Here is a 26,844-nt window from a genome sequence, read left to right on the forward strand (position 1 = left end):
AGGCATTATATGGTTTGAAACAAGCTCCTAGAGCTTGGTACACTCACATTGATACTTATTTTGTTGAGCATGGTTTTTTGAGATGTCCATATGAGCACACTTTGTATATCAAATTCAACCCTGAAGGAGATGTCCTTATTGTATGCTTGTATGTGGATGACTTGATATTCACAGGCAACAATCCCAAACTAATTTTTGAATTTAGGAAGGCCATGATTAGTCAATTTGAGATGACAGATTTGGGATTGATGTCTTATTTTCTTGGTATTGAGGTTCATCAGTTGGATGATGAAATTTTTATCTCACAAAGGAAGTATGCAAGTGATATTCTGAAGAAGTTTAAGATGGATGTAGCTAAACCAATGATGACACCGGTTGAAGAAAAATTGAAATTAACCAAAGATGGTACTGGTGATTTTGTTGATGCTACTTATTTTAGGAGGTTGGTGGGGAGTCTCAGATATTTAACTTCTACGAGACCTGACATCACTTATGGAATTGGTTTGATTATTAGATTCATGGAGTCTTCACGCCAGTCTCACTTGCAAGCTGCTAAGAGAATTTTGAGATACGTTCAAGGTACGCAATCTGACGGTATATTTTATTCATCTTCACATGATAACAACCTTGTTGGATACACTGATAGTGATTGGGCTGGTGACACAATACAAAGGAGAAGCATTTCTGGTTATGCATTTTACTTGGGATCTGGTGCATTTTCTTGGTCCTCAAAGAAACAACAGGTGGTTGCTTTGTCCACAGCAGAAGCGGAGTACATGGCGGCCACAAGTAGTACTACTCAAGCACTTTGGTTGCGGAAAATGCTTGGATTCTTACAACACAAGCAAGATGGTCCTACCATAATACTTTGTGATAGTTTGTCTGCTATTGAGTTGACAAAAAATCCAATTTTTCATGGACGCAGCAAGCATATTGACATCAAGTATCATTTTATTCGTGAGTTAGTTCAAGAGCAAGAATTGCCATTGATTATTGTAGAAGTGAAGATCAAGTAGCTGATATTTTGACAAAGCCGCTCAAATTGGAGATGTTCATGAAATTGAAGAAGATGCTCGGCATGGTGAAATTTGAAGATCTTGATTTAAGGGAGGCAATGTAGGAATTAAATCAAGATTATTATTTGTTAGTTGGAGTTGGTTGGAAGGAATTAGTATAGTTCAGGGCTACGTCTAGCTAATTGAGTTCAAGTCTAACTAGGATGCTTGATTTCGAATTCCAATGTGGTCTCTAATTATGGAGACTTGGTGCCTATATATACATATGTGTAGTACTAGTCTGATGTGTGTGTCATATGTAAAGTAGCCGAGAATTGGAAACAATTTGAGAAGTTTGCCTCCTGAAGCTTTTGTCACCTTTTGTTTCTTTCTTTAGCTGTTCCGTTTGTTTATAAACATTCCGCTGCCAAGCTATTCCTTTGAGTGTGTGATTCGCTTATATTATTTTATCATGTGGGTTTGTTTCATACACATTTTGGTATTTCAGGTAGAAACTTCTATTTTAACCACTCAAACACAGTATCATACTCTACAAACAAGAAAAAAATCAACCAAAGTTATACAATATTAATAATTAATATTTTGGCTTTATAGCTTATGCATCAACATTTCAGTTATCAGCCAAAATCATACAATATTAGTAACTAGTATTTCAGCCTTATAGCTTATGCATCAACATTTCAGTTCACAATAACTTCGAAATCCAAAAAAGAAAAATTAAAATACAGAGAAAACAACGAAGTGACAACTTCAGCAGCTAAAGTTCACTTTCAACCAAAAGAAAAAAAAAGAGTACATAAAAGAGCAATGAGAAGCCGTTGATAAAAAATTGTGAAGGAGTTATATAAAGAGAATTAATGAGGAAAGCTGAAGAAGAAGACCTGGTGGTGGTGGAAGCAGAGGAGCCGTTATTATATAGATTAGGCTTGGATTTGGTGGTGGCGGTGGTCAGAGATTCCGGAAACAGCCTCTCTAATATTGCTTCGATTCTCTTTTGTGCCGCCATCTCTCCTTATTGCTAAAATTTTTTGGCCTGAAAAAAAAAGGCTCAAAAGAATCTGGACATAATAGAATTTACTTGGATTTTGAAGAGCTAAAAATGGTAGTAAATTGCTCCGGCAGCAAGCGCCCCCAATGTTCTGAGGCCACATCTGACTGGATGGCCAAGAAGTTGGTTTCTGTCATGACTGGATGGCCAATGTGCTGAGAGCTCTAATTGCAGCACAGCAAATTCACTTTGTTATCACTCCAAATCAGCAGCAAAGAATGATAATAGCTTGAATCAGAGGTAGTTAAGTTGCTTTGCTTTATATGCTATTGCTACTGAATGTGCAAAAATCTGGCCGTTGCAATTTGCAGCTAGCCGTTACAAAATCTGCCAAAAAACTGTTGCATGGCACATCTGGTGCTTACAATTTTTTTATTGCACTTACACCCCCTCAACTTTAGTAATCAGTCCAAATCATTTATTCTTCTTTCAATATTCTACTAATACAAGGAGCAAAAAGGCAGCCATGGAATAAAAATACCTTCTCACACATGAAAATAATATTGTAATATGATTTGGACTACTTTGTTACCAAAAACTCAAAAGCAAGGGAGGTCAGTGAAATTTTGAAAACTTCAGGGGGCCTCAGTGTAAGTGTCAGAAACCTCAGGGGAGGTTTCCCAAATTATCCTTTTTTTTAAAATTGGACTGGTTGCCTCAGCCCCGCAGCCAGCTTTTTAAAGTTTGTGCAGATTATACCGGCTGAGTCAACAGACTCTTTTTAAAAAAAAAAAATTATTTTGACACAGCCGGCAGCAATGTCAGACCTTAAAAAAAAAAATAAAAAAAACTCTTTTGCTCCGTCAACCCAGTAACCATAGTTTGATACCTATCCTTTGTTAGATCCATACATGTCCGAATTTTTTTCTTTTCATCGATATTCTGAGTAATTAGCCATTAGATCTAGGGAAACCTGCAAAAGATAGACTTATTCCAATCTCCCCCTCCATAGTCAAACGCTGCTCGATCCTCATGTTTATGTATCTATTTCAATGGTTGGTAACAAGATGCTGTCGGGGTATTAAAAGAAAATTTCAAATATGCATCGCAAAGAATAGCTTATGAGCATATGGACGATTAACAATATTAGTGTCCATGTTATATCCATGTTATATTAGTATCATTATTTGTTATATTATTGTCTATACAGTATCCTATTGTTGCCGCTACCGATAGTAGAGGCTTCCGATCCATGTTTTTTCCTATGTACCATGGCTCACTGAATAATAAAATTTTTCATTGAAAAGTCTTATTCTAGATCAATTACCCTTCCTAGCTATACATGACATATTTGCTCCTTGCATTGCGCAAGATCTTCAATAATTCAAGAAATCAGTGAATAATCTCATTGTATTATCACAATTGGTAGTACTAACAAATAAAGTTCTTACTAGTACGTAGCAACCAAAAACCAGAAACGACATGCAAGCGTCCCAGAATTGACTTTTACAGTAGAATTTTACAGAGAATTAAGCCGGTCGTTAAAAATAACCGTAAAAGCATCCATTCTTGGCTTGGAAAGGGATAAACCAACCTCAATATCTCCATCTGATTCTCTACTCCCACTAAGAGAAATGGCCCCTGAAGTTTCAATCGATATGAACTCAAACTTTTTAGGCTTTTCCCATCCAAAATCCAGATTGTAATAGTTATACCTTGGTGAGCAAGCCACGGAAACAAGCCTGTCCATATTTATACCTGCAGGCTCCAGCAACCACTTGTCAGCATCATCGAAGAGTGAATCATTGTTCTTCAATCTCTGATGAATGCCCTCCCCGATTAACTCAACTGCAATTGGAAATCCTTCTTCTCCAATTAACTTTCCATTTTTTTCATTTGTCCTAACAAGTGTTTGGCAATTGCCAAAATAGTTGGAAGGCAAAGGTGGATCCATACGTCGTCGACAATCAGCCGAGCAACAAAAGTATTCCACCTCTTCATCATCCACATATTCTCCACTTGGACCACGACATTTTACCAAACAAGTCCAAACATGGGCACAAATTACCGTAAATGATGATAAATGAACTAATTGTGGCCGTTTTTGCAGGGCTAAGCTCTTCCGTTTTTCAATATTGTTTCTGCTAATAACAAAAGATCTGCGAACTTTTTTGGTCATAGGTTTTGCTGTAGTATCAGTAGAACTCTCATTTTGAAAAAGCTTTATGAGGAGGACCCATTGGTCCCAAAAAATTGAGCCAAGTCCCTTTGTGTCTTTGATCATAGTCCTATCGTAACATGGTGGAGAATAACTTACTAGAGTTGCCGCAGCATCATCTCTCACGATATTATCTTCAAAAAATTTGAAGCTCAAAGCAGCCCACGTCTTCATGAATCCGAAAATGCTGCCGGCATCTCTGACAGTGTGGTGATTTGAGATTCCAATAGACATTCCACAGTCTGGAAATAATGTAACCTGAAGAGCAAGAACTGGGGTAGTCCTGGCTGTGGATCCGGAATCATCCTCATTAGATGGTTTCAATTCAGGAATCAAAGGATGAAAATCACAACAATTCCGTGCATGGTTTGCTGTAAGATAATTGAAATCAGTCGTGGTACACTCGGCAATGATTAGTGCTACTGAACTTCCATTTTTGTAACGAATTTCGGGCGTGCCAGAATTTGAATTGGAAGGAACTATCAAATTCCCGGCTAGGGGAAGAAAATGTTGGAGCGTCAAGGAGAGTGAATGTTCAAGCTTAGGAATTATGTGCTCGATGAAATGGGCTCTAGAGAGCTGAGGTACCTCATAAAGGACGAGGCGTTCAACAGGGGGCAAGTGCAACCAGAGCTTATCAGGGAATGTTAAAGGAAGAGACATTGCAGTGGCCGCCGCAGACGACGGTGGCGACACTAAAGAATGCTTAAGCACGGTGACTGCATCGGGTGTAGCCATTTTGCTTTGGCTGGTGCAGTTTGAGAATTTGTGTGGTATGTGATGGAAAGATGTTCTTTTATAACCAAAAACAAAAATAGATGCTTTTTTGGCTTTTTGGTCAAGTTCATAAATGCATATATGAGCTCATATTTGTTGTCGGTGCAAAAATAATTGGGAATGGGAAGGTTCAGTTGTATTTTAATCAGTAATTACATAGATTTTTCAATTGGGGTGGTGACAAATTGTTCCTATAAATCATTTTGAGGCATATTCTAACTTGAGTCGGTGATTAGAGCCGAATCTATTTGAATATTTTTTTATTAAAAAGTCTAATTATTTGTATTTATATTTAAACTTGTATAGAATATTTTTTTGTCCATATGATAGTTTTTATTCTATATCTATTTCAATTTTATAACACAGGGGATGGAGCTCAAAGTGAGATTGAACCACCACCGAATCAAATAGATACTTTGTATTTGTTGGTGAAACTTTCAAAAATTTCTTAAAAAGAAAAGAAACAGAGAAATTTAATCTCTTGATCGGCACTAAAAAAAAAGCATTAAAACTCTATCTGAAAAAAAAGCATTAAAACTCTATCTGATGGGCCAGGCTAACTACTTTAAAATCAGTTAATTTATTCAGAACACGCTAACCACGGACATGGCTAGATCGAATCCCAAGTGCACATCCCAAATCCCTAAATAATTCATAAATAATTCAGTGACTTAAAGGTACCTCTGATGTTTAAGATCCCAAGATGTCACCACACATCCTCCATTTTTGGGCACGAACATGGCTAGATCGAATCCCAAGTGCACATCCCAAATCCCTAAATAATTCAGTGACTTAAAGGTACCTCTGATGTTAAGATCCCAAGATGTCTAATTGGGCGGGTTGAACGAATTTTGGGCGCGATTAATATTTAATTTTCATTTAAATGAATTATACTTAATCCGTTCAACTTTAGATTAGGTTGATTTTTGGTTAGGTCATATTGGGTTATCTCAAACCCATAACTCAAATATAACCCAACATATTAATTAATACATTTTAATACATAAACTTTTTCACATACATTCTAACATGCAAAAATGATTTTTTCACACATATAAACATATTTTCACATACATAAATGTATTTTCACACACACTCACTTCTTAAGTTCCCTGAAAACACATCATAAATAGAATTATATTTTATATTGCTTGTATTGTGAATTTTAGATAATAAATTGTACATTTAAATAGATTAGCTAAAAAAATTGTTTACTTTATACTTTTTAATACTACTAATTGATTGAAACTTATTAAATGACCGAAGACATTACTGCATTTTGGTTTTTGGGCTCGGTAATTAAGAGGAAAAATTAATTGTCTTGATGATTCCAAACTTCTCATGAAGTTGAAGATTGGAGGTATTTGCTTTAGACGAAATGAAATCGTTGGACTAGCCATACCCAAATTGCCATAATTAATCAAAACAAAATAGAATCAACAAATCAACTATATTGATTCGAAGTTAATATCATGATCTATATACATATAATATATATTTGAAGGTATTTTTTTATTGATTTGATATAGTTAGATCATTCATCACCTGATTAATTAGAATCATCTAGGATCATACTTGATGCTATGGTCATATTAATCTTTTAGAATTACCACAACTCTGATATAAAGAAGAAAATATTATATGCTTGTAAAACTGGTATTGGTCCCCAAAAAATTGTTAAGGAAAATCCCAAACTTTTTAAGAAATAAATGAGAGGAGAATTCATGAACTATTCTGACATTTTTATCACATCGGGATCGCATTATTTTGAATTATTGAAAAATTAGGCTGATACAAAGTAAGCTTTTGTTTGTAAATTTGAAGTATCTGAAATTATATAATGCTAAATGGTTAAAAAAGAAATTTGTACAATATTATACGTACACGAAATATTAACAAACAAAAGCAAGTAGCTACTTGAAAACAACCAAAGAAAAAAAAGGGAAGGAAAACAACATACTCTTAAAAGGCATAATAAATTATTATAAAAGTTGAGCAAATTTAACTACTGTTATAAAAGTAAAATAAGCATGAGTTTTTATTTCAAGTTTCTTTTTTTTTTAAATAAAAATTTAAAAAAATTGATTAAAAATATATATATATATATATATATATATATATATATATATATATGAGAATTTTGAATACAAATTAATGAATGAATTATTAACACATGTCCAAATACAAATTGTTGGACATATGTGTATTGAATCTTGTATTTATTATTTTGAATTACTTTTAAACAAGTTGGATATTGGGTACCCAAATAAAAAACCCAACCCGCCCAAGAAATAAATTGGGTTGTTCTTACCCAACCCAACAAAATCCATAACCCAATTGACTCAACCCATTCTTTAAAATTAATGGGCGGATTGGATGGGTTGTTGGGTTTTGGGCCGGCTCTAGTATTTGGGGTCCATGCAAAGCAACTTGCCCTGCCTTGTATTTATTCTATAGGGCCACCAAGCTTCTATCCTATCTCACTGGTAGAGGAAAGTTTCAAAATTCCAATGCAAGATTCTTGAATTTTTTTTGGCATGCTTTTCACCATAAATGTATTTTTAATCATTGTTTTAAAAGGTATTTTCTGGGTGCCTTAGCCCTTAGGGCGAGGTGAGCTCCAAAGGTCCCGGAGCGTTTGAATATGAGGCAAGTGTTCTTGGGCATTCGCTTCACACTATGAAACGAATGTCCGAACGGCTGGGGCAAGGCGTTGGGCATTGGTGTCAGGGCATTTTTGTATTTTTATTCTCTTTTCATTTTGAACTTTAATTTTACTATTTTATCTTACTCATGTTTATTTCATGTCCTTATTACTCCTTCTGTCCCATTTTGATACTTTTAGTTTATTTTTTACACAATTTAAGAAAAAGTAGTTAACTTTATTGAAAAAATAAGTTTAGGTTGCTATTTTTTTAAAATGTCGTTACATTAAACAAAGTACAACTTTATATTAATTATCTATGAAAACTTCAATTGATGGTTTATGGGAACTTGAATTGATGGTCAAGAAATAATCTACATTAAATAGGATAGTTTATACTAATAACAACCTACATTGAATAAAGATATTTTAGAAAAATTAAAAGATAACCAATTTATTCAATTTGAAAGTGAACTACAAATTGGGACAGACGAAAAAGAAAAACAGAACTATCAAAGTGGGACGGAGGGAGTATTATTTAATAATTGAGTTAATTATATTTACCTCCCTTGAGATTTAATCAAATTAGCAAAGAGCCCCAAAGTTTGAATAAATAACAGTCTAATCCTTTGAATGAGCAAACATTTAACCAACAACCCTTGCCTCACCAACAGCTAAAGATTCTACTGATTCAACAAAAAACTAATCTGATAATCCAAAAATTCTCTTTGTCATCGCCCCTTTGTCATGAGACATACAAGATGCTAACAACAAGAATCTCAAAAAGCTTAGGTAACAGCACTCACTTAAGTGAAATGGGTTTTCGGGTTTTCGATCTCCATCTTTGGCTATTGATTCGTGAAATCTTTTTTTTTTTAAAGTAATTTGATGGCTATATTTTTTGCCTCCCCTCACATGGATAATTGTTCTATAAAATTTGTGGGTTTTGGCAGATTGAAAAATAAGTGGAGCCTTCAGTAGTTCTAGGCTCGTTTGACAACTTAGTGGCCACTTTTGGCCAAATTTAATGCGAGAATCAGGATCTAGGCAGAAAATAGGGTCTGAAGGTGTAACTTCAGAGAAATTTTGTTATCGGAAAATAGCTGTGACTAATGGCAGTGAGAGGCAACTAGAAAAGACGGTAAGTGGAAGGGATGACATCGCTGCTGCATAGCTGCTACTTGGAAAGTCTCAAGAAAAGTGAGAAAAAGACAACGAAAATAATAATCTACCAATATAGTAAAAGCACGAATGAGTTTGTTAAGATGGTGGTTGCTGTGCTAATGTGGCTGTGTTTTATTGGCTGGAGGATGGTCGTCATTCACATGGGAGTCGCGTGTTTTCGGCAGGAGAAGAAGTGAAATTCTTGTTGTTGTTCGAGAATGAGGACCTTTGGTTCTCCATGTGTGTATGTGTCTTCTGAATATTTTTTTTGGCTTATAGTGAAAGGACTGATGGGATCATGACCACTCCAATTTACGGGGCTCAAGGTAACCACTCCCATCAATCTATTCCCACATTTTCTTCTCTCGTTTTTTGACAAATAATTATGCTGAGCAAACAAGTTTCCTCAAGGTAACTGATGTGACTACCAAAAACGAGATCCGAGCTAAACTGCGGCGAGCTATTCAGGAACGAGCTGATAGGAGGAGAGCGAGCGAGCTGTCCTGTAAAGAGGCAACAGCGGGGCTAGTTCCTAGGAGTTGCTCCGACGGTCAAGTCAATAAAAGCCTGAGAGTAGAGTAACAACATACAATACTGTAGATGGCGTACCTTGTATTGCCTTGTGGTGCTATATTTATAGGCTTGTGAGTAGTAGTTTCCTTATAGGATTAGGAGTCCGATTGGAGAGGGAGTCCTTCTAGGGCTCCATCGGCTAGTTCCGAAAGGTTCGGAGGCCGCGGCCCACCAGGCCCATCCAGCGGGAAGACGGCGGCTATGCGCGAGCTGGCATCCCTCTTGTCCGAACTGACACATGGCTCCGGTGGATTTGCTCCTCTACAATAGCCCTTCTTTGAAGACTAGAGTCATCGCATGGTTGCATGAATCTGATCCTTGAGGTGGTGACTTGCAAAGAATATTGCTATGTCCGCTCAATTGGAGACCGAACTGAAGAGCCAGCAGGTCATTACTCAACTAGAGGCCGAATAGAGGAGGTTGGCCGAATTGAACGGTCGGCAGGTCATTACTCAACTAGAGGCCGAACAGAGGAATTCTACTCTCTCTATTTTGAGGCCGAACAGAAAAGTTCTATCATCTCTGTTTTGAGGCCGAACAGAGGAAGTTCTACCATTTTTGTTGTGAGGCCGAACAGAGGAATTCTACTCTCTTTGCTTGGAGACCGACAGAAGAAGTTCTATCATCTCTGTTTTGAGGCAGAACAGAGGAAGTTCTATCATCTCTGTTGTGAGGCCGAACAGAGGAGTTCTATCCTCTATGCTTAGAGGCCGAACAGAGAAGTTCTATCCTCTCCGCTCAGTTGGAGCTCAAATAGTTCTATTCTCTCTGCTCAGTTGGAGGAGCTCGGATAAAAGGAGTTCTATCTTCTCTGCTCAGTTGGAGGAGCTCAGATAGAAGAAGCTCTATTCTCTCTGCTCAGTTGGAGCTCAAATAGAAAAAGTTCTATCTTCTCTGCTCAGTTGGGGGAGCTCGGATAGAAGAAGTTCTATTCTCTCTGCTCAGTTGGAGCTCGAATAGAAGGAATTCTATCTTCTCTGCTCACGTATCTCCTTATTGGTTCCTCCTTAGCTTTGTAGTTTCTCCTACTCACTCTTTAGGCGGTTAGCTTCTACGGCATTAGCTCTCTCGTGAGATCGATCTAGCATTTTCCGAACTGATTTGGGAGGTTTTTCAATGAACTCGGTGTATAATTTTTGCACGCGTAATCTATTGATGAAGGTGGCCATGACAACCTTGTCATCCCGATTTCGGACCTGGAGGGACTCATTGTTGAATTGCATCATGTACTTGCGCAGCGACTCCTTGGGCTTTTGTTGAATTGTCATCAGGTGAGTAGTGCTTTTAGAGAAGGCTCGCGACGAAATGAACTGAGCCTCAAATAACCGCGCAAGCTGGCTGAAAGACCGAATTGACCTAGGAGGCAGCCCCTGGAACCACTGACGCTTCTTCCCCTCCAAGAACATTGGGAAGGTCTTGCATCGAATCGCATCGGCGGCCGTTTGTAGGTGCATCTGTGTCAAGAATGCGAATAGATAGTTCTCCGGATCCGTGGTAGCATTGTAGAATTTCATGCTTGGTATCTTAAATTTCGCGAGCAGCGGGTAGTTTTCAATGTTGGGCACAAAGGGGGAGGTGGTATATCTATCCGCCTCAGGATCTAATAACAGATCCAGCTCATCCTGTATTTGGTACTCTTCCTTCCTCGGGGTAAGCCCCCTCTTCGGGAACCCATGGAAGGGCTCCGGGTGCTCAATTCGGGAGTTCTTGTGAGAAGTCTCTACAATCTCGATCTGTCCACGTGTGAGCTCCTTATGCGCCCACTTCGGTTGGGGGTTGGGGCTCCTCGTTCTAGACTCGGATAGGCTAACTCCCTCCGTGTCTCGTGCCTTGGGCTCCTGGTCATGATGGCCTCTCGTCTGCTCTTTGAGGTAGTTCATGATTGCTTCAAAGGTAGGTAGGTTTTCCGCTACCGTCTGAACCAGTTGTTCAGGCGGGATTCGTGAGAGTCTCGTCCCCTCGTCTCCTGGAGTTGGACCCCGAGGGGGATTTTTGGGGCCGTTTCGCTCGTTCCCCTTGGATCCGTCAGAATTTCTCTGAGACCTAGTCCTTGGCACGATTCACGAGAGAAGAATTACGTGTTTTCCACAGACGGCGCCAATTGATGCGACTGTCAAAAATGAGATCCGAGCTGAGCTGCGGCGAGCGGATGGGAGGAGAGCGAGCGAGCTGTCCTGCAAAGAGGCAACAGCGGGGCTAGTTCCTGGAGTTGCTCCGACAGTCAAGTCAATAAAAGCCTGAGAGTAGAGTAACAGTATACAATATTGTAAATGGCGTACCTTATGTTGTCTTGTGGTGCTGTATTTATAGGCTGGTGGGTAGTAGTTTCCTTATAGGATTAGGAGTCCGACTGGAGAGGGAGTCCTTCTAGGGCTCCATCGGCTAGCTCCGAAAGGTTCGGAGGCCGCGGCCCACCAGACCCATCCAGCAGGGAGGCGGCGGCTATGCACGAGCTGGCATCCCTAATGTCTGAACTGGTCTGGCCGAACTAACAGGTCACTATGTCCGAACTGACACGTGGCTCCGGTGGATTTGCTCCTCTACAGTAATCATCCCTCTCTCCGGAACCGATCAATCACAATTTAACACCCACTTCTTCTCATTTTCGCAATCTTTTCCGGATAGTTTCCAGATCTGCTAGATTCTCTTGTAAATTCTTCTTCATCAATAAATATTATTGGTGGATTCTGCTTTCCAATTTTTTTTCTTTTGCAATTAACTCTTTCCTAATGCTTTCACTTTGACTACCAAGATCAACCCAAAAAAAATTACGTCAAATCATTCTGGAGGGGAAACGAAAAGAAATTAGGCATTTGCATGGTAATCGAGTGACTTTTAAGGTTAGCTTCCTGTTATTTTGTAGATATTTTTTGGCTGTGAATTTTTCTTTTTCATTTTTAAAATTTTATGACTATTAGGTATCATTTGGTGATTATTTTGTTTTTTGGTTTTTTTTGTGTGCAATATGACTGGTAAAGAAATAGAGGAGTTCAAAAAGAGAACTACACGCAGTTGGTTTCTTCAGGTTGTTTATTGCTTGGTGTGGTTATACGGTAGTCTTTAAAAGATTTTTTTTGAGGATTTTCTTATCTAACTTTATATTTGTTATGATATTGCAGGTTCAGATATGGAAAATCTTTTGCAATATGTCTTGCCATATAAATACTCCTAGAAGATTTATTCTCATTGCTTAAGGGGTTTGTTCTTACCTCGCCTGCCTAAACTACTCTAGCCTTTTTTCCCTTTTTGTTCTCCGGTTTAGTTGTCTAACATTGTGGCTTGTTGTGGTTTTTTTTTTTCCTTTTGTAGGATAATAGGGTTGTTCCATATCTTCTCTCTCTGCTTGATCGTCTTTAGCTCCAGAAGCAAGGAAATTTGTAGAATCTATCTCCAAACTATCTGGTTCTTTGTTACCTCTTAATCTTTATTTTCTTTCTATATTTATTGGTTTTATTCCCCACAAAATTTCACCTGGTTAATATCTAAATTTTGCCTATATTGTTCCTTATTTCTTTATCCATGCTTTCTCACAAGACAGATGCAGCCAACAGAAGATCATCACCGAGAAATATTGCGGGCAATTTTGCTTTCTTGGGTTTCGTCCTTCTTCATCTCAGGTTTTCTCTCTTTTATTTTTTCATTTTTTTAACTTTTGTACTCTTTTTTAAGTAGTTTCTATGTTATTTGTTTCTTTCTTTTGGGTCTCTAGAGCCCCATGTACAAACTTGCATGATATTTATTATATATGGAAAAATTACTTGGTAGAGAAACTGAAGGAAAAGATTGTCGATAAACTCTGGAAAATGGAGTTTTCATGGCTCATCTGATGGGTTTTTTTTTGGGTTTGTTATGTGTAGGGGTACGTTCAATTATTGACTCACAAAAGACGATCCATATGGTAACCAACCCAAAGTCTCCATTTGTGGAGATCAAATTTCATGTCGATGATTGTTAAATACTTTAGTTTTTTTTTGTGTCTTTATTTTTGAGAAACCCATTTTTCTTATTTTTTTTCCCTTGTGAAGTTTTGGTTCTCATTTTCCGGATAGTGTATATGGATTCTTTAAAACAAAAGAAAAAAAATACTTTTGTGTTTTCTTAGTTTTTTTTTCAACAAACGTTGTGTTTTCTTAGTTGCTGATAAAAGCACTGGAACTGATCAAGGAGATACTCGTTCTAAGAAGAAATAATAAAATTACATAGTCCTAAGCGATTTTTTTTGAGAGAAAAAATTGTGTTAGTTGCATCTATGGTTGTAGAATTAGTTATTAGAATGATTGAAAAATTGGATTTTGATCAACTCGTTATAGATGGTAAGAGCTTGAAAGTAAAAATGGATTTCTACTATTGCTTTAGGTAGAATAATTTCAAATGTATTATACTTTGAATATGTCTAAAGATCCAAGTTTTATTTGATTTAACTGTTCCACTGATGATGCATTATCTTGCTGGGTTTAATTATTCTTGCTAGCTTTGGTTAAATTGTCTTTGTTTCTTTTTCGGTTCTTGAGATATTCCTTTTCTTTTGTTTAGAACATTAAAAGTAGGAGTGTGAAGATGCTCATGGGTTATTTGCATTAATATCATCAAGAAATTTTATCAGATCTCATTGCTTTTGGTTTCTCCTGAGGTATTGTCTTGTCCTTTTACTTATTTATTTGCTTATTTTGACTTTCGGACAATTATTATAGGTTGGTATAAATTGATTTTTTTTTTCCAAAATTTGATGTTTCTGATCAGAATTAAGTGTTCCATAGAAATTCAAATTCCTATGATATTTTCTCGAGGATTTTTTTGTTCAAATGTTTGGTAATCTGGTTTATGACATTTGCTTCTTGTCTGTAGCTTTAAACTTGAAGTTTCGTCTATAGAGAAGTTTTTCTAAACCCATTGTTTACTGCTGAATAGGTATTTGCTTTCAGCCTTTCACGGGAACGAGAGGAGAGTTTGAATGAAGCTGGAGCTCTCTGACGCTATTAGTCATTGAAAGTCCATAATCAATTTGCTTGTGGCCAATTAGAAAGACTTTTTTCTTTTCTTTGTCAATTTGTTCAATTGGCACTGGTATATGGTTTAGTCTCACTAAGTAGATTTTCTTTTTATATTGCATGTATATGCATTTTATTATTCGTTTGAATATATTGTAAAGGAAACTTATTGCTGTTAAATATCCTTTTCTAGGAACTGACAACTTGATTTGTGGTTTTTATCAACAAAAAACAAACTTATAGCTATTAAATGCCTTTTTTAGGAACTAACAACTCATTTTGTCCATTTCTTCAAGCTATATTTTTTCCCCTTCTCCTCCTTGCTTTCATTATATGCAAAAGCAAGAAGCATCTTAATGCTCTTAGTAGTCTACTCATTGTATTGTCTTGCATTTCCTTAACAGATTATTCATATTCATTGCTTAATAAAACTACAAAAACAAAATGACAAAGTTTTTGGTGCATCTTTTTGTGACTTTTCATACTTAATATTTGAATTTGAATCATTAGGCATTACTGGGCAACGTTGAAAATCGCACGGTGTTATTCTCTGAGTAGATGTTAATGTGTTGAAACTACATCCATTCATTTGGGAAGAGGGGTAGGAATGGAAGCAACCATTCCTGGCAGTTGGTCAAGATTTGGCCAAAAAAATTGTACGGTCCAAATTTCATCTTGTATCTCGATTTAATAACATGTGTGGGATTCACAAAATTTTGTTCTAAAATTATACGTTGTTGAAAATAAGTTACACCATATGCAAATAAAGTTACGCCGTATGCAAAATGCACATAACTGCGTAACCGTTCCTGCCCCGGTCCGTTCATTCGAGGGTGTTTGGTCTTTTTCGTTGATCTCGTCTGAGATGTTTAACGGAAGTTACTCAAAAGGGTGAATTTGTTATTTGGCCAAACTTCGGGGTTTGATTGGTAGTTTGTTTAAACCTCAGGCGAGATTAATGTAATTAACCTTTAATAATTTGGCAGAATGATTCCATTTATTTTCTTTTTAGAAATAGTTTGGAAAAATTACAAAATAAAAGCATCTATAACTTTGTTTCCTATATTTTTTCCTTCTCTGGTCTCAAAATATAATTATTTTTTATTAACATGATTCTAGATGGCTAATGTCTGATTTAAAGTTATATTGTGATTTTACTTATTAGACAACAATAGTAGTTTTGCAATTTACTTAATTTATCAATTTTTTATATATTTAAAATATCAAAATTCGTGAAACTTACAGCTCATGCCTTCAGGCTTTCACCTTACTGAAGCAAATATAAAATGACTTGCTCACCGCCTTTGCCTTCTAAAACATTGTTATCCACCTCGTTTACACTCACAAAAAAAAATAAAAAAGGATAGGATTTGTTAAACAGGGACTTTATTAGATAGTTGAGAGTATCTGTGCATTGGTCCCAGAAAGATTGTCCATATCCCCCTTGTGCCATTGTCTGTTGAAGTCCTATCATAAAATTGTACTCCCTCCGTCCCACTTTGATAGTCCTGATTCTTTTTTCACATAGTTTAAGAAAAAGTAGTTAATTTTGTTGGAACAATCAATTTAGGTAGCTATTTTTCTAAAATACCCTCACATTAATTAAAGTACAACTTTATGAGAACTTGAATTGATGGTAAAAAAAGAATAAACTCTCATTAAATTGGGTAGGTTTATAGTAACAACAACTTACATTGAATAAAGATATTTTAGGAAAATTAAAATATAACTACATTTTTCAATTGGAAAGTGGACTACAATTTGGGACAGATGAAAAAGGAAAACAAGACTATCAAAATAGGACAGAGGGAGTACTATTTTCTTAAAAACACTATCAGATTATCAATATCATTGTAGAAAAATTAAACCAAACATTTATGCTTTATTAACTTAGGGGCCATGTGTCGTTATTTGGTTAGTAGAGTTTGGTTGCATGATTGGTTTGTGGCAGTGGTTGCATGGAATTAATACCCATGACTTTTAGTGATTTGTCAGTATTAGTATCTTGTTTTACGTTTTGTGTGAGGGTGTGCTTATAAGTCAGCCGCAAAGATTTTATAGAAGGGAATAGCGTCGGGAGTCGTTTCTGTTTTAGAGTAGCCGCACCAGCCTTGTTTCATCTGCAGAGAAGAAATTCCTTTTATCTCTATTTCTATAATCTAATTTGTCTTAATCTAGAGAGAGAAAAAATTAAAGAGGCTGTGTCTGAGGAATTAGTAGATATAAAAAATTGATTACACTAAAGAGGTGATCGGACACCTCTCCTTTGACTTTTGCGGGTATACTTTTGTTTATCAATTTAGGTCCATCATGTTATACCATATGATCACATGAGCACTGCACGAGCACGAAATAGGACTCTTGAGGAGTACCGAAGTTCCTGCAAAACAACACAGGAGAGACGGGCTGGCCCTCGATTCCACGCTGACGCTTAAATTAGTTAAGTTGGAGTTCAATAATAAATAGGCGAGGGGATTGGGTTAATACCTTAATGCATCAACCAGAGGGAAGTTTATAATAGGACGAATGGAGGGTTATTGAACTTGGGATCATTTTAATGAGATAGAGTGCGGTTATAGGTCGGCTATAGATCTGCAGTCTTGCTAGACAGGCCTGCAAAAATCTGTCAAGTGTTAGGAAGTTAAATCAATCACTTCATGTTGCCCGCGTATTGGGCTCATGAGGCCTTTCGAGCTATATGGACGCGATTCCGCTGGACAAGTAGACCTTGGATAAGGGCCGAGGAGTGTAGATCTTGGGTGCCTCAACCACCATAGAGGGTTCCTGTTTCCATATCCAACAGCATTGTGGTGGTTTGATATTCCTTGAGATATCAGTAATATGGATATCGAATCAATAATGTAACCTGAAGACTATGAACTGGACCGAGTAATTAATGCAGACCCAGCAAGGGAATTATCAATAGGAGATAGCATCGATTTAGGGACTAAGGTATGAAATTCGACATTGTTTAGTGCGTCATCCATTACAAGATACAAATTGAAATTAATCGTGTACACTCTGACTTGTTCTTAGGAATAACTGATAATCAATAACAGGGTTTCGTTAAGGAGTTCTAGGCATGTTTGTTTAGGGTTTATTGCAGAAAAAACTTATCAAAAGCATGTTAAAGGAAGGGAGATTTCAGTGGTCTAACAAGAAAATGCTCAAAGCTCAAGCAGGTGACACAGTAAATGTGAGCATAGCAAATTATTCCCTATCCCGGGCTTTTTTTTTTTTTTTTTTTTTTTTGAGAAATGAGCAAGAATGATTCTTGCACTGTATAACACAGTTTACCTTACAATTTATCGAGAACTGTTCACACAGTTTTGTAACAGAGGTATGATATTCAGTTATTATTCGTAAGGGTTATATGTATTAACTGCGGTTCTATCACAAAATTGTACAGTAATTTATAATGACTTGTTCAGATCGTGTTACATCGTAATGTATGTAGTGAGAATAATTCTGGCTAAATCCTCTGACCTATCTATTGTATACAGGCGAAAATATAATTATGAGGTCACTTACTTACGTTTGGCCAAAGCTCAAATTTGTGGTGAAGATTGGAGAAACACTAGTCATGGATGAAGATAATTGATGAAGTAGAGATGATTTTACAGATTTGCATGTGGATAACTGCAAGTATCAAAGATGTCTTCCATCTGCTTCCCCTTTGGACCAACTTGGTCGATCGGCAACTTATCTCTTGGCCTGCAGGACTAACATGCTTCCTCTGTATTATAATAGGTTGTGATTGGCTAAGAATCAGCGGCCATGCAAACTTTAATGTGCACAATCTCATGTTCAGGAAAATAAATAAAATTTTGTCTACTGTGCACTAAAACTCTTAAGGGACTAATTAGTAGTTTTTGTTAATTCTAGAAGACCAGAATCTTTAGAAACCAGTTGATTTCAATCCAGTTGAGTAGCCTGAAGTTGTAGTAAGGAATATCATAATTGATGTCCAATCGACAATTTTCAGTTGGAAGAAGCTGAGGAAGAGTAAGGAGAATTAACAACTAAGGAATTTGATCATGTTAGAGCTACAAATGACAAAAAAAGAAAAAGAAAAGGGTTCTCTATTTTAAACTTCAGTTGGATGCCACAAATCATACTTCAGAGATGCATCTCCATCCCCAACTATGTTACTTTCAATCAAATGCCAAGCCATGTTTAAGCTTTGGCATCTTCCTCCAACACCAAGAGTAATCAACCGGGGGAATTAGTTACATAAAAAATATTAGGATCCACATTTGATTTTTTTGAAATATGAAGGACAATATTGTGATGTTACCCCAACATTAGGGACTCAAACAATAATTATTCCAAACATTATTCAAGGCATGTGATTAGTTATGCATGTTTTTGCTGCAACAAGGGATAGAATTACTTTTCAAGGTATACAACAATTTGTGCTGTCCAAATCCATAAACTATTGACAACATTTAAGATATACAAAGTGTTAATCACATTTGAAATGTGTAGTGGAAAAAGTAATTGTGCTTATAGGTATGTACATGAACCACTTCACTAGAACTTTTATGGCTTTTAAAGTTACGATTATGGTAGGACCCTCTTTTTTTTTTTTTTGTAATGGACCTTTTACATTCAGACTCGAAGACTTGTGTGGTGCAATAATCCAATTTTGAGTCTGTGTATTATGTAGTTGTCTTTATTACAAAAATTAAAATAAAGAGAGTGTGTGTAGTTCAACCTTAACATGCCGTTTACATAAACATTTCATGCTTGTGGAACAACTAAGAAAACGTGCATGGCATCGCCACGAGTTATTTGACCATGTTGGTGTCAATGTCAATACTTAAATTCGAGCCATGTACCATGTTTACAGATGCTCTTATGTTCTCACAACGCAATCTGTACATAATAAAATTATGGGCCCTTTGGTTTTATCCTTTTTGGTATTAGCTAGGAAAAATGTCAGAAACTATGTTTTGAAATTCGGACCGGACAGTTACTCGATCAAGATTAGGGGTTAAGGGTCAATGAATTCGATCGGAGTTAGACCCATTTAAGAATTGAATGACATCATTATGATGTCATAAATATATTTAATTTTAAAAATTAATAGACTATATAAAATTTCTAAAAGCATAATAATCTCAAGTATGTTCATGCACATTTGATATTTCTAAAATATTTTGCAAGAAAATATAAATAAAGTAATAATCAAGTAGCAACCTATACAATTTAAAACATATTCAACAAGTTTGGAATTAAATTGGAGGGCTTATTTAAAAAATAATAGTAGAATTTAGGACAGAAGTTATAAATTACAAAATGTTTCTAGGTGTATTAATAGTTTTCTAGCACTACGGGTCAAATCATAAAATCAATAAAACTTTGAAACCCTAAAACTGATTTGAATTCAATGGTTAGAATTCAATGGTATGGACCTGCAAGGCCCTTAGAGTGAGGTCCAGCTATTAGACTTGGCTCACTAAAACGTGGAGTACATATCAACTATTGTATGTACTGCAATCTTGCTCTAGTGAACAGTAATTGAATTCTTACTTTTTCTCCTCCATTATCCATCTTCTTCCTCTCTGCCCTTATTTTTCTTCGCCAGCCGCAATTTTCTTCCTATGTTTCTTTCTTTTTTTTTCCCCTTTTTTACTTCTAAATCTTTGCATCTTTTTCTCTATTCACTACAAGAAATTATCAACTTTTATTCATGTTCTTTTCCCTTTACTTCTCTTCTTTTTTTTATATCAATTCTTTTAAATCTTACCTTTAGATCATTCAATTTTGTGTTGGAAGAGCCATATGTGGCAGTAGCAGTGGATTTGCACTCAAGGATTGAAGTCCATGCTTAAAATTTTGGGAGTAATAATGTTTGAAATTGAATTTTGGCAAAAAATCGGATTTTTCCAGTTGTTCAAGGTTTCCGGTCAAACCTAATTGACAGGGTCCTTGTCTCTCAAGTTTTCAAACAAATTCGGACTGAACATGTATTAGGTTTCTGATTCAACCGGTTGAGCCGGCCAGTCTAGTTCGAATTTAAAAATATGGGTCAAAACCTCCTATGAGGTTTCTCTTAATGTCATCTAGCGCCCTTAAAACTTTAAAAATATCACTTACCTCCCTTTTTTTTGTTATTGATGTAACGAAATTTTGAAAAATTCTAAACTACCTTTTGCTCTTTTTGCTAAATAAAAGTACTTTTAAACCACTTTGTTTTATTCCAAAAAAATCACCACATGAAAAAAATCTCTAGTAATAGCACCACATCACAAAGTTATCGTACCTAAAAATATAAATTTAAAAAATAAAAAGATATTTGTAAAGAAATACAATAACACCAATTTCACTCTATATGTTCAAAACCAATTTCTTATGAACTTTATATTTTTTTCCAACTTCTTTTCAACACATGGCCCAAGCATTTAAGTTCTACTAATCATTATACAAATTAATTCAAAATAAATAAAGATATTATATCCCACTCGATCACAATCACAAAAAGTAAGAGATAAACAAAATTCAATTTACTAAATTTAGCATTGAAAATTGCATAGTCATCTAAAAAAAGAGTAAGAGAAATGTTAGAGAAAGGGCAAAGAAAATCAAGTGACTTTTGTTTCTTTTTTTTTAAAATTTTTTGAGCTCTATTTATTTGATATGTGAATTATGTATCAAGTGAGAGTTAATATAGTCTTTTTGCAATTATTAGAGAATATAAGTGATATTTTTAAAATTTCAGAATACTAAGTGATAGTAGGAGAAACCTCAAAAGAGGTTTCTAATATTATCCCGCATATATAAGCACTGACAATTGTGATATCCTTGGTCATAAGACATATTTCATAGGTAACCAGTCCATTTAACACTTGTTAAGCCAACAGAGTTTGGTATATTTTTATTGAAGAAAAGTCAAACAAAAGAAGTACTACTTACAAGAAGATAAAGTTTGAAAAAGGAACCCAAAAAATACTAATAAGTAAAAGATTTCCTGGCTGAAGAAGAATAAAGAAGTATAAAAGAAGATATAAAATGGCACAGAAAATGCCTACCACTTTCCATCAATTATGGATATAAAGTCACGCCATGAAATGAAGTACTATCAAAACCAAAGAACAGGGGGTAGGAAAAAAAAAAGAAAAAACAGATTTGAGGTGGAAACCTTGATAAAAAATGTGAAATGGAGATTGTATGGCATCAATAGAATTAATTTGTGGGACATCATGGCTACGACAGGTTTATGCCAATGGACTTTGTGAATTGCGAAAAAGTGAATGTGAAACCTTTGAATTTCATTTCACCTGAAATGTCGATTATGGAAAGACTGCTTAAATGGTTTTTCCGTAGGTCAACTACACCGGCATATTTTAATCTTTTGTTACAAGTACGGAAACGTCTCTTCAACGTTTTGAATTTGTAAGGACGTGCTTTTGGTTAATTCTCAATTCTCATAGTAGTAGTTGTAGGACGCTTTCAGCTATAAACAACTAGTGACCGGGGTACATCCTGCGTGAAGATGCCTAAAATTTAGAGAAGAATAGTAATTGATTAACATAAGTACAACCAGAGGTATTTGTTTTTTATCCTGAAAAGCAAACAAATATGGTGTAAAGGGAAGTTGTTAAAATCCGTGAACAAAACCATCATAGTACTATTGAAATTTTTGTATATAACGAGATATAATTGAACTAAAGCTGTCAATATTATTGAGAAGTAACTTCTTTTGTTTGAAAATTTTTAGTCTGCCAGAATATTTTTGACAAAGAAGACCAGGAAATTGTTTTTCTTGGTTCCTTGAAAATGTAATTTTAACAGAAACCAATTTAATTTCAGACATCTTAAATTCTTAATTGTCATTACACTCTTTAATTTAATAAGTCTCAAGGAAGAGTAAACTGTACATAAATATAACTGTTAAGAACATCTAGCTAGACTGCAAGGGGTCACCCATTAGAGGCAAGATTGCTACATTACGGTAAGACGCACGCCATCTCTAGAATCTAAAAAGGCCTTTACATGAGCACCAAAATTGATAACACGGGGCTATTCTCTGTTAACTCATGTAATTTATCATCTTTCCGTAGAGACTCTTGTTAACCATCGGAATGACCCAAGGCTAGATTCCATTCTCTCCTTTATTTCCTTTCCTTGTGCTGAACTTCCTAACAACTGGATCATATTGTGTAAACATAGCACTCATCTTGTAGATAGCATTTTCAATGAGACCGAGTCAGGTTGAAAAAAGTTTATCGAGCCTAAATTTTAATTGGATTGGACAGAGTTTGAGCCTAAATATTAGGTTCGAACTAAATGTGAATCGAATTTAAATCATACTATAGACTCAGACACGATCAAAACTCCACTCATATATGAATAGAATTATATATATATATATATATATATATATATATATATATATATATATATATATAATATCTATAATTTATAATTATCTATACTATATATAAAGGGAGAGGAGGGGGTTTGGGGTAAATAAAAATCTGTCACTCTATATACTTTCTAAATTACTCTTGATGATGAGGGAACTTTTGGTATAAATAAAAATCTATCTATTTTTGAACCAATATGATTATGTATCAAGTAATATGTTTTCATATTCTATTTTTCAACTTATTTAGTAAATCTTAATTTTAATTAGCAACTACCAATTATGGTTATGAATAACTACCAAATAACTACTTTTTATAACTTTTATTTTGGTGAATTTTTACAAATATATTTTCAAAATATAAAACCAATTTTCTTGAAAATAATTTCAATAAATATACTCAAATATTTCACAAATAATTTTATATTAGTTACACACACATTAGTGTGTGCCTTGAATACTAATACATGTTATAACATAAAATGTTAATAATTTATATGTAAATTTATATTAATTTATAATTATAAAATATATATTATATATGATTATGTATTTAATTATGAGTTTGGACCAAATCCAATTTAAATCCAAAACTCATATAATAGTGTAAGTTGATTTTGACCCTTTTTAATATGAGCCTAAAGTTCAAAAGATCAAAATCCGAAAATTCATATAATTTGTGAGGGGAATTTACGCTTGCTGAAATCGACTCAAAATGCTCGATTAACGCCCCTACTTGCAGAGCTAATGTCGTAGTGGAACTTGTAATCGGCGATGATCGATCTTGTCTAGCACACCATATCCCTACCGCCCACTAAGTTATGAAAAGTGGAGGCCAACACGCAACTTTGGTTCAATAATGAGTCAATAAATTCGTCTTCTTCATCAAAATGATTGAAATGAATTAGCCGATTCAGCATATTTTTTTTCCCAACAGAATACATTTTCCTGCCCTCAATGTGTTGTCTCGTAAATTGATGATTACTACGAGACAAGCGCATGCCAGGACAAAATTTCACTTTTTTGAATTTTCACAAGGCTTCTAAACATTATTGTTGTTTCTTGATTGCAGCTTTACGTAGGCCACGGGCAACCCTAACGACAACAATATGGAAACCACAAGTTTAGTAAAATGGTCTCTTCCGTGTCTTGTTGGTTTTCTTGAAGTTGTAGATGGAACGATAAAGAAAATGGGATGGTCCATGGGGGAATCCTCGTATGTACAACTTAGGCATCCTAGTATGTACAAATATGTTCACAATGTGATCCAAAAGTACATTATCAATCTACTTAAATATTTTTCATTTAGTAGCACTGCAGGCTGGCATTATAAGCAATTTAGACGTATCCAACCCTTTAGTTTGTATGGATATAAGACATATGGTGCTTGGAACTGCTAGGTTTTAGTAATTTGATATTCCAAACTATGAAAAGAAAAAAGAATACATTTTTACGTACAAATTGGCTCGCATTTTGATCATATTTAAAAGTTTTCAAAATTTTCATTTTGATGTGATAGATATACATTGTATTACTTTGAAATTCCATCTTCACCGTCCATTTTTTAACTGGTTTAGCGCACATATGTCTACTCTGTTGGAATTAAGATATACAAAAATTTAGAGAAAAAAAGTACAAAACCATTTCAAGGTTGAAAATGGCACAAAAAGTTACGTTTGGAATCTAAATAAATATTATTCTGACATACAAAAGCTACAAAAAGGTACGAGCTAATGAAACTCAACAGAAGTGTTACGATACAATATGAGTGAATGGAACAAAACCCAAAAAACATAGCATACGCCCCATTCGAAAACAAGCAAAAAAGAAGGAAAAGCACACACTAAAAACATGGTAAACTAACACAAAATTAATATTTACATGAAATCATCAAGGTCTAAACTGTCTGGAATTCCAAACTTCATCAAGTTACTGCAATAGCTTTCTCTCTCGTCTTCAGTATTGCAACTGTTAATGAAAGCAGACGATGAATTCAAGGGTGAACCTGATAAAGGCGTGGATAAAACCGACTCGAAACCAAAGTTCTGGCTGTTTTGATTGCTGCTATCATTCAATGACTGGAAAGCTGAACTTTCTGAAAGATCTGCAGTAGTATTATCGGTCATTCCATAGCTATAAATTGGTGAAGGAAGAAGACTTGCGCTTGAAGCAATCAAATTTTCTTGACACATTTGTCCATTCAAATTCGTCGAAACCATGGAAACATCCCCCATGTTGCCTTGCGCAGGAGTAGCTTGACTTTGAACTGGAAGTGGAACTTGTTGAGGTGTATTTTGGAACTGATTTTGGGTAGGTTGAAGATTGATAGGGGTCATTTGGTTTTGCATTTGAGCGTTGAGTGACTGATTTTCTTGAAGTTTTTGCAATAAAATTTCAGGGTTTTCTTGATTTGATGATGATATGAGAGTAGCAGCAAGTTTCAACAGTTCTGGATTCATCAGAGTTTGTAGCCCAAGTAGGCTTGAAAGATTAAGCTGAGCTGAGTTGAGAATTGATGATAAATCTAAAAGATCCACACGAGGACTATGAGTCACTGGATCAATTCCCATGCGAAGGAGTCTTTTTCTAATATGAGTATTCCAATAATTCTTGATTTCGTTGTCTGTCCTTCCAGGCAAGCGAGCTGCTATAGCAGACCACCTAAAACCAGGAAAAAAAAACAGAAATAAATTCGGGTTTACAATATTATAGATACTACTTAAAAAATGGAAAAAAAAATAAAAAACACAAAATGAAGAAATCGTACAATAGGACTTACTTGTTTCCAAGAACACTATGCAGCTGAATAATGGCCTCTTCTTCTTCAAAAGAGAATCTTCCTCTCTTGATATCTGGCCTTAAATAGTTTGTCCAGCGAAGCCGGCAACTTTTTCCACATCTTTGAAGCCCTGCATATGAGATTCAATGGAAAGATATTACAGAATAAAAAGCCAATCATGTATGGTGATGAAAATTTTGGATCATGAATAAAGAGAGTTCATGTGTTTCAAGAATTTATCATGGATTGAAACAATTTCTTACCAGCATTTTTTGGGAGGGTTCGCCAGTTGCCTGCTCCATGGATCTGGATATGTTGAATGAGTTTGAGATCTTCTTCTGGAGTCCATGGACCTTTCTTGAGGCCATTTTTATCACAACACGGTGATCTCCCCATTAGTATATATGGTTTTTCTCGTTGAAGAAAAGTGTTGGTTTGGGAAATATCAAGTGTCAAAGGAGAGAAAGAAACGGTAGAAAGTTGCAAGGCAAAATGAACTTTTTGAAACAAATTTAACTTGTAGGACCAAATGCAGAAGATGACTCCATATATATAGATGACAAGGGACTGCTACAAATAGACAGCAAGTCAATAGGATTTGGCGCCGCCCTCTTCCCATGTCAATGTTCTCTTTCTTTATCTCTTCATCTTCTAATGTTGTCTGTCACTGGGGTAAAAAAAAGAAACTGTTGAGTTAAAATTTAAAAAAGATAAAGCCATTTCTTTTTTGGAAGAGATGATGCTTTTTTCATACGAAAGAAGAAGTAAAAAAACAGCTCAAGGTAAATTTTAATCTATTGGGAATTTGGGGAGCATTTGACAAATGGCGACTAACTAATGTGTTTGACCTTGGGCATGAATGCTTGGGGAAGAGCTTGATTGGTTGGTGCGGTTGTTAGATCCCTTACCAATTATATGGAAAGGTTTCGTTATTTCACGGGCTTGCTTTCATTTCTATCCCAAGAAACTAAACAACTTTTTGAAATTATTTCTCTGGATATGGATTACACATCACAAAATTTCTTGAAATTGAGCCTTTGCTTTCATCACCATTGCTCCTAAATTCAATGTATCTCTTATTAATTAGTATACAAGAATAAATTAAAGCTTCGAGTCATTTCAGGAGACAATGTTTGGTACAATAAGTGTTACGAAACTACAAAGGGTCATCATGTTTTTTGACATCTTGCTGCTTTTTTTTCAGAGCAGTCATCGAGATTAAGGAAAAATGGACAAAATGAATGCCGAGTCTTTGTCATTGAAAATACAGGAAAAGCTACCCCGAGCAATTGGTGTTTAAGGATTGACATGACTATTGCTTTTCTG

The 26,844-nt window shown here is 35.4% G+C and overlaps 2 protein-coding genes across 2 annotated transcripts; both read right to left on the reverse strand.

Annotated features, from left to right (window-relative positions):
- Positions 1 to 3,450: 3,450 nt before the first annotated feature.
- On the reverse strand, positions 3,451 to 4,966 carry LOC113687763 (phenolic glucoside malonyltransferase 1-like). The gene has a single exon (XM_027205297.2). It carries the CDS (start codon positions 4,958 to 4,960, stop codon positions 3,524 to 3,526), a length of 1,437 nt encoding a protein of 478 aa, XP_027061098.2. The 5' UTR covers positions 4,961 to 4,966; the 3' UTR covers positions 3,451 to 3,523.
- A 19,478-nt stretch (positions 4,967 to 24,444) lies between these two features.
- On the reverse strand, positions 24,445 to 25,992 carry LOC113691105 (transcription factor MYB41-like). Its single transcript, XM_027209309.2, has 3 exons — positions 25,782 to 25,992; positions 25,519 to 25,648; positions 24,445 to 25,400 (listed from the first exon to the last, which is right to left on the reverse strand). Exons 1-3 carry the CDS (start codon positions 25,912 to 25,914, stop codon positions 24,617 to 24,619), a joined length of 1,047 nt encoding a protein of 348 aa, XP_027065110.2. The 5' UTR covers positions 25,915 to 25,992; the 3' UTR covers positions 24,445 to 24,616.
- Between the last annotated feature and the right edge of the window lie 852 nt (positions 25,993 to 26,844).

Source organism: Coffea arabica, chromosome 5e, assembly GCF_036785885.1.
Source record: "Coffea arabica cultivar ET-39 chromosome 5e, Coffea Arabica ET-39 HiFi, whole genome shotgun sequence".
Taxonomy (NCBI): domain Eukaryota; kingdom Viridiplantae; phylum Streptophyta; class Magnoliopsida; order Gentianales; family Rubiaceae; genus Coffea; species Coffea arabica.

Coding starts and splice junctions, on each gene's coding strand:
- LOC113687763 (XM_027205297.2), bottom strand. CDS start 4,960: ATGGCTACACCCGATGCAGTCACCGTGCTTAAGCATTCTTTAGTGTCG.
- LOC113691105 (XM_027209309.2), bottom strand. CDS start 25,914: ATGGGGAGATCACCGTGTTGTGATAAAAATGGCCTCAAGAAAGGTCCA. Junction 25,649..25,781: donor AACCCTCCCAAAAAATGCTG/GTAAGAAATTGT, acceptor TCTCATATGCAG/GGCTTCAAAGATGTGGAAAA. Junction 25,401..25,518: donor CATAGTGTTCTTGGAAACAA/GTAAGTCCTATT, acceptor TCCTGGTTTTAG/GTGGTCTGCTATAGCAGCTC.